The sequence below is a fragment of the Scyliorhinus canicula genome, chromosome 3, assembly GCF_902713615.1.
Source record: "Scyliorhinus canicula chromosome 3, sScyCan1.1, whole genome shotgun sequence".
Taxonomy (NCBI): Eukaryota; Metazoa; Chordata; class Chondrichthyes; order Carcharhiniformes; family Scyliorhinidae; genus Scyliorhinus; species Scyliorhinus canicula.
Genome location: NC_052148.1, coordinates 148,214,696 through 148,223,160, shown reverse-complemented (window position 1 = coordinate 148,223,160; position 8,465 = coordinate 148,214,696). Strand labels below are relative to the sequence as shown.

The 8,465-nt window shown below is 52.3% G+C and overlaps 1 protein-coding gene across 3 annotated transcripts in view; it reads left to right on the top strand.

Moving 5' to 3' along the window:
• The first annotated feature begins 6,601 nt into the window (after positions 1 to 6,601).
• rbpjb (recombination signal binding protein for immunoglobulin kappa J region b) overlaps positions 6,602 to 8,465 on the top strand; it is a 123,335-nt gene continuing 121,471 nt past the window's right edge. For 2 of the 3 annotated variants that reach the window (XM_038791452.1, XM_038791454.1), the window contains exon 1: positions 6,602 to 6,656. In XM_038791452.1, coding sequence (XP_038647380.1) covers positions 6,637 to 6,656 — 20 coding nt within the window. In that variant the 5' untranslated portion in view covers positions 6,602 to 6,636. The remainder of the gene's footprint in view (positions 6,657 to 8,465) is intronic. The other variant, XM_038791453.1, reaches the window with a different exon arrangement.

The following is an 8,465-nucleotide window of genomic DNA, read 5'->3' as shown; positions in this document are numbered from 1 at the left end:
AGTTAGGACACTGATTAACCATAATCTCACTGAATGACATAACAGACTTTAGGGGCTGAATCACCCACTTTGGTTTGCATGTTCCTAAATATCGATTGTTTACATTCTTAACATTTGATTACCCACATTTTTGAATTAAATCTATTGAGTGCAAACCTCCATTATTCCTGACAGCTAAATCACAGCAATTGTAGTGCAATTACATAGGTATCAGTCGTCTATGGGCAACTCATGAGATTACTAACTCCAGAAGACAATGCATTGCACTTTTCTTGATGTGTTTGCGCAGTTATCTGGTTTGCTCCAGTCATCCCAAATAATGATGTTTGTACCTATCTGCCTTCTTGTTGCCGTTTCTCATTCTCTGCACAGCTCAGTCGCAATCAATTCTCAGGTTTTCATTCCATTTGCCTCATTTTTTACATTTATCATTTTCTCATTGAGCCCTTCATCCTTATTGTTTGCCAATCCCTCTTTTGTGTCATATGCGCCCTAGTTTTTATTTTCATTCTTTGGACATCTTCATTTCTCAGATTTTCATAACCTGCCAGTGTTTCACACTGCCTTTCACTCTTTCTCTGCTCCTTATTCTCACTGTTTCTCTCTCTCTGCCCCCCCCCCCCATACCGTTTCTATTTCTTACTGTCCTTCATTCTCACTTTTTCTCTCCCTCTGCTTCTACATCCCTGTTCGTACTTTTCATGCCCCTTTCTCTCCGTTTCTACTTTGCACTCCCCTCTTTCTCTCCGTTTCTACTTCTCACTCCCCTTTTTCTCCATTTCTACTTCTCACTTACCTCTTTTTACTTCTCACTCCCCTCTTTCTCTCCCTCTTCCTACTTCTCACATCCCCTTTCTATCATTTCTACTTCACCCCCCTCTTTCTACTCATGCCTCTCTTTCTCTCCTTCTTTCTAGAACGAGGTCATAGTCTCAGGATGATGTAGCAAATTTAAAACAGCGTCTAAGATGTGGTGATAACCACTGTAGATATGCATACTTGCAGTAGGGGGATGTATGCCTGTACCTGTAATACAGGTTCCTCCGGTAAGCCCCTGCCGGCTAGCTCCACCCACAGGGAGCTTGTGTATAAATATGCCTGTGAGTCACTCAGACTCTAGTCTTCAGTTGCAGCCGGAGGAATAGCATCACACAGCAATAAAGCCTCTATTGTACGTTTCTCGTCTTTGAGTATAATTGTTAGCGCCACAATTTATTGCTGTGTGATTTTCCGTTCACCATGGACATCAGAATCAAGCCTGACCGTCTGCAGCTGGATCCGCAGTCGCCTCATGCCAGAAAAGACTTTGTTCACTGGCTTGCAGTCTTCGAGGCCTACATCTCTTCAGCGGACCCTCCCCCAATGGAGGCTCAGAAAAAGTAACTCCTGTACTCCAGACTAAGCTCCAGTGTCTTTCCGCTAATTCGAGATGCGACTGACTACACCATAGCTATGGAACTGCTCAAGGAGAACTATGCACAGTCGGCGAACACCCTGTTTGCGAGGCATCAACTCTCTACTCACGTCCAGCAGCCGGGTGAGTCGATTGAGGACTTCTGGAGGGCCCTTATACCTCTGGTATGAGACTGCGACTGCCGGGCCCTCACAGCCACGGAACACTCTGCCTTACTCATAAGCGATGCCTCTGTTACAGGCATTGCATCGGACCCCATCCGGCAACGACTGCTGGAAGGGACCGCCCCCGACCTCGCTGCCGCAAAGGCCCTGGCGCTTTCCATGACGGCCGCCTCCCGTAGTGCGCGATCTTACTCCGCTAGCCACTTGGCCCACCCGTCCTACCCCTCGTGGACCCCGCAAACGGCCCCCCAGGCCCACCCGTCATACCCCTCGTGGACCCTGCAAACGGCCCCCCCAGCAGCCGCCCCAGCGCACTACGCCTGCGCTGCTCGACGCACCGCGCACCCTGGGGGTCCCCATTGTTACTTCTGCGGTCAGCAGCAGCACCCCCGCCAGCGCTGCCCGGCCCGCACCGCGACCTGCAAAGCTTGTGGCAAGAAAGGCCACTTTGCAGCGGTGTGTCAGTCCCGGACAGTTGCCGCTATTGCGCCCCCGGTCCCCTCGCCTCAGCTGCTCGCACAATGGACCCCGCCGTCCGCCCCGCCACGTGCGCTCCATGGGCGCTGCCACCTTCATCCACCACCGCCATGTGCGTTCCATGGGTGCCGCATTTTGTCCCGGCCCCACAACGTGCGCTCCATGGATGCCGCCATTTTATCCACAGGTACTCCAGATACCGCCATTTTGTCCTCCCGCGACGGGGCCACGGGACACGGGTCGCTACCGCTCCTCACCGGACACATCTGACTTGACCGCCGATCGCCCACTACTCGTCTCCATTACGCTCGACCAGTCGCGTCCTCGCAACCTGGCACCCTCTTCCACATCGGTGCTGGTCAACGGCCACGTGAACTCCTGCCTCATCGACTCCGGGAGCACCGAGAGCTTCGTCCACCCGGACACGGTAAGGCGCTATTCTGTTGCAGTCCATCCCGCCAACCGGCAGATCTCTCTCGCCTCCGGGTCCCACTCTATCACGATCCAGGGTTTCTGCCTGGTTAAACTTACTGTACAGGGCGTGCAATTCGACCGTTTCCGTCTGTATATTCTCCCCAACCTCTGCGCGTCACTCTTACTAGGCCTGGATTTCCAGTGCAATCTCCAGAGCCTCTCCCTCAAATTCGGCGGACCCCTACCTCCCCTCACCGTTTGCGTCCTCGTGACCCTCAAAACGAGCCTCCCTCACTCTTTGCCAATCTGACCGCAGACTGCAAGCCCGTCGCCACCAGGAGCAGACAGTACAGCACCCAGGACAAGGCCTTCATCAGGTCCGAAGTCCAGCAGCTGCTTCGGGCAGGTATCATTGAGGCCAGCAACAGCCCTTGGAGAGCCCAGGTGGTAGTGGTTAAGACCGGGGAGAAGCACAGGATGGTCATGGACTACAGCTAGACCATCAACCGATACACGCAGCTCGACGCGTACCCCCTCCCTCGCATTTCTGATATGGTCAATCAGATTGCACAGTACCGGGTCTTCTCTACTATTGACCTGAAATCCGCCTACCACCAGCTCCCCATCCGTAAATCGGACCGTCCCTACACTGCCTTCGAGGCAGACAGTCGTCTGCACCAATTTCTTAGGTTTCCCTTCGGCGTCACGAATGGTGTCTCGGTATTTCAATGAGAAATGGACCGAATGGTTGACCGGTACGGATTGCAGGCCACCTTCCCGTACCTCGACAATGTCACCATCTGCGGCCATGACCAGCAGGACCATGATGCCAACCTTTCTAAATTCCTCCACACCGCATCTCTCCTTAATCTCACGTACAACAAGGAGAAGTGCGTGTTCCGCACAGACCGCTTAGCCATCCTCGGCTACGTAGTCCAAAACGGACTACTGGGGCCCGACCCCGACCGCATGCGCCCCCTCATGGAGCTCCCCCTCCCCCACTGCCCCAAGGCCCTCTAACGCTGTCTTGGGATCTTTTCTTATTACGCCCAGTGGGTCCCACAATACGCGGACAAGGCCCGCCCACTTATCCAGTCCACACATTTTTCCATCTCGGCCAAGGCACAACAGGCCTTCGCCCGCATTCGATCTGACATAGCCAGGGCCGGGGTGCATGCAGTAGACGAGACACTGCCTTTCCAAGTAGAAAGTGACGCTTCAGATGTCGCACTTGCCGCCATGCTGAATCAGGCAGACAGACCCATGGCATTCTTTTCACGCACCCTCCACGCTTCCGAAATTCGGCATTCCTCTGTTGAAAAGGAGGCCCAGGCAATCGTTGAAGCCGTGCGGCACTGGAGGCATTACCTGGCCGGCAGGAGGTTCACTCTCCTCACTGACCAACGGTCGGTAGCCTTCATGTTCAACAACACGCAGCGGGGCAAGATCAAGAATGACAAAATCTTGCAGTGGAGAATCGAGCTCTCCACCTTTAACTACGAGATCTTGTATTGCCCCGGCAAGCTCAACGAGCCCCCAGACGCCCTCTCCCGAGGTACATGTGCCAGAGCACAAGTGAACCAGCTCCGTGCCTTGCACGAGAGCCTTTGCCATCCGGGAGTCACTCGCTTGTACCATCTAATCAAAGTCCGCAATCTGCCCTACTCCGTCGAGGAATGAAAATGAAATGAAAAAAATGAAATGAAAATCACTTATTGTCACAAGTAGGCTTCAAATGAAGTTACTGTGAAAAGCCCCTAGTTGCCACATTCCGGCGCCTGTTCGGGGAGGCTGTTATGGGAATCGAACCGTGCTGCTGGCCTGCCTTGGTCTGCTTTCAAAGCCAGCGATTTAGCCCTGTGCTAGACAGTCACCAGCGACTGCCAGATCTGTGCTGAGTGCAAGCCGCACTTCTACCGGCCAGATCGCGCGCGCCTGGTGAAAGCATCCCGCCCCTTTGAACACCTCAGCGTGGACTTTAAAGAGCCCCTCCTCTCCACCGACCGCAACACCTACATCCTTAGTGTGGTCGATGAATTTTCTAGGTTCCCCTTCGCCATCCCATGCCCGGATATGACGTCTGCCACCGTCATCAAGGCCCTGGATTCCATTTTTGTTCAGTTTCCCTGACTACATCCACAGTGACAGGGGACCCTCGTTCATGAGCGATGAGCTACGTCATTTCCTGCTCAGCAGAGGTATCGCCTCCAGCAGGACGACCAGCTACAACCCCGGGAGAAACGGGCAGGTAGAGAGGGAGAACGGGACGGTATGGAGGGCCGTCCAGCTGGCCCTACGGTCCAGGAACCTCCCAGCAGCTCGCTGGCAGCAGGTCCTCCCTGACGCGCTCCATTCCATTCGGTCGCTACTGTTCACCACAACTAACAGTACACCCCATGAACGTGTTTTCACCTTCCCTAGGAAGTCTACATCCGGGGCGTCACTCCCGACGTGGCTCACGACTCCGGGCCCAATCATTCTCCATAGGCATGTCCGGCACCACAAGGCGGAACCCCTGGTGGACAAAGTACGCCTTCTCCACGCCAACCCTCAGTATGCCTACGTGGAGTTCCCCGACGGCCGCCAGGACACAGTTTCGCTCCGGGACCTGGCTCCCTCGGGTGCCGATCCCATGCCCACGCCCCCTTTTCCCCCCGCACCACCCTCCTTTTCCCCGGCGCCCCCCTATTCATCCCCACCAGGTCCATCCCTCGTCCCCCTGCCCACACTGGAGGACACGGAAGATTTTGGCTCGCTCTCGGAAGATTTCGGCTCGCTCTCGGAGTCATCCCGCCAGGAGCCAGCACCAACACCGCCAGCACCTGCACCGACGTCGCCACCACAGCTACGCCGATCACAGCGGAACATTCGACCGCCGGTTCGGCTCAACCTGTGACCCGCTGACCGGATGGACTCTTGGTTTTTCTTGTTTGGACCATTTTGTAAATATTTCATCCTTTGTATCATAGTTACATGTCACCCCCCGCCGGACCCATTTTTACAGGGGGTGAATGTGGTGATAACCGATATGCCTACTTGCAGTAGGGGGATGTATGGCTGTACCTGTAATACAGGTTCCTCTGGTAAGCCCCTGCCGGCTAGCTCCGCCCACAGGGAGCTTGTGTATAAATATGCGTGTGAGTCACTCAGACTCTAGTCTTCAGTTGCAGCCGGAGGAATAGCATCACACAGCAAAAAAGCCTCTATTGTTCTTGTCTCTCGTCTTTGAGTATAATTGTTAGCGCCTCATAAGATAAACAACTTCTCCCAAAGGGTCGTCAATCTGTGGAATTTGTCACCCCAGAGTGCAGTGGATTCTGGGACAGTGAGTAAATTTGAGGATTTGGACAGATTTCTAATTAGTAATGGGTTGAGGGGTTACGGAGAAAGGGCAGGATGGTGGAGTTGAGGCCATGATTAGATCAACCATGATTGTATTCAACAGTGGAGCAGACTCAAGAGGCTAAATTACCAACCCCTACTTCTTGTGTTCTAAGAAAGAACAATTCTGTCTAATTCCACCTACCAGCTCTTGGTCTGTAACCCTATAGGTAATAATAATCTTTATTAGTGTCACAAGTAGGCTTACATTAACACTGCAATAGAGTTACTGTGAAAATCTCCTAGTCGCCACATTCCGGTGCCTGTTCAGGTGAATTAAGGGGACATTCTGAATGTCCAATTCACCTAACAGCACATCTTTCGGAACTTATGGGAGGAAACCGGAGCACCCGGAGAAAACCCACACAGACACGGGGCGAACGTGCAGACCCTGCACAGTGTCTCACGCAGGGAATCGAACCCAGGTCCCTGGCGCTGTGAAGCAATGGGGCTATAACAGCACCTCAGGCACAAATCTGGTGTTCTTGATTAAAAAGGGGATCAGGTGTTGTGGGGAGAAGGCAGGGGAATGGGGATGAGAAACATATCAGCCATGATGGAAGGGCAGAACAGACTGGATGGGCGGAATGGCCTAATTTTGTTCCTATATCTTATAACCTTGCTCCTCTCTCTCTCACTGCCCCCTTTCTGCTCCTGTTTAACTTTGCCTCTCCGGGTCCATCTGTTCAGCCTGCCCCTCCCCCAGGCTCTCGCGATGCGCGGGGCGGGCTGAAAGCCGGGGCAGGGTGTCGCGAGGTTTGGAGTTTGGGTGAGAGTTTGTGCAAGATGGCGCCTGTTGTGACAGGGTAAGTGTCCGATTGTACGGGTGGCGCCGCTCGGCGGTCCGCTGCCGGGCGTCGGGCCGCCCGCCGGGCCCGGGTGGGGTACTGCCGAGGTGGGAGGCAGGCGGCCTGGCTGTGTGAGTGCGGCTGGCGGGCCGGGAGGGGCTGCTGCTGTGGCCCGCTGTCCTATTGTTTGCTGCCTGTGTTTTTGTGGCTCCGGCTCCCCCCACCCGAGTCTCCGCCTTGAGCCGGGCCCGGGTTCCCCGGGAGTTCGCCACTTGCTCCGAGCCGGGCAGTGAGTGCGGCTCCCCAATGTACCCCGAGTCCTGCCCCTGAGCGGAGTCCCCCCCCGGGACGGGTCTCCACTCCGGACCCTTGGCATGTTTGTTTGTTTGTTTGTTTGTTTGTTTCTTTTTGGTTGAAATGGACCCCGGGGCCCCCCACGCCAAGCAGGAGGCAGCGGGGCCAACTTTGCGACCTGAAGCACCGAGTTCCCCCACACTTCACCTCTGTAACTGTCTCCCCTTTCAATACTTTTTCTCACCATTGGTTACAGTGGTTCCTCTTTCTGGAGATTTGTGTTCGTCCCCCTCGTTCCCTCCCTAATATCTATCTCAATGTCTACCGTGCAGCGGTTAAGCGATTTTTGAGAGTTAAAAGTTTTTGGACTTTTCCCCGTAATTTCTCTTCCGCTGCATGGTCGACCCTGAGTGCTGTCACTAATTTACTGAACACCTCCGAGCACACAGTCAGTCCCCTTGGTGAAAGGACGCAGCTGGTTGCGGATCACCCCAGCCGAGCGAATCAAAGCCTATAGCGCAAACAAGCGTGCTTGGACGCATCAGGGTGTCCGGAGGGAATTGCTCCTCAAACTGTTGCGTCCTCTGGGATTTTTAAAAAACATTTTTTATTCCACTTAAGGTCCTCCCTGCGTGACCTAAAACACTGGCTAACGAAATACTATTTTATTTCCCCATATGTTGCAGTTAACATATCAGATTACCCTAAAATCAGTAGACATAGCACAATTACTGAAACTCAATATGATACTGTCAGTACTGTACTGCCAACCATATCAGACCTGCCTAAACGTTTTCAGATAAACCCCGTAAATGTAGATTGTGCTATTCCTTTCAAATTGTCTGTGAGATACAGCACAAGGCAACGTGTTTTATGATGATAGACCTGTTTTGAAACCTTTCTGCATAAATTTCAGAATCGGTTCTTTGTGTCTATCACTGGTATGGTCAGAATTTATTGACCATCTCCAATTGCCTTGAGAAGGTGGTTACTGAGTGATTTGCCAGGCCTCTTCAAAGGGCAGTTAAGAGCTTACCATGGTGTGAGACTCCACACAGGTTATATTGGTTAAGGCCAACAGGTTTCCTTCCGGCATAATTATTTGACAATCTGACAGATCCATGATAGTTTCTACAGAAAGGATCTTTTTATTTCCAGATTTTAAAAACTATTCAAATGATCAAACTGCCACAGTAGAATGTGAACTAATTCTCTGAATTATTAGCAAGTAACATAACCTCATGTAAAATCAATATTTAAACTGAATTAGCCTTGCACATCTCAGAATGATGAGCAATAGTCCTGGTGTTCTGGGTATTCTAAATTTAATAATATCTATATTCAAATATAATGCACAAATTTAATTTTGCTACTGCATGTTTCCTATACTTCTGATTAAAATGGCCCTGTATGTTGTATTGAGGACATTTTTTCCTGCAGCAAAGATTATCTTAAAGACCATAGTGATTCAAATTTGACTCCAGCGAGGTAGTGGATCAACCTGGATTTAGTCTACTTTCAATACTGGTAGCC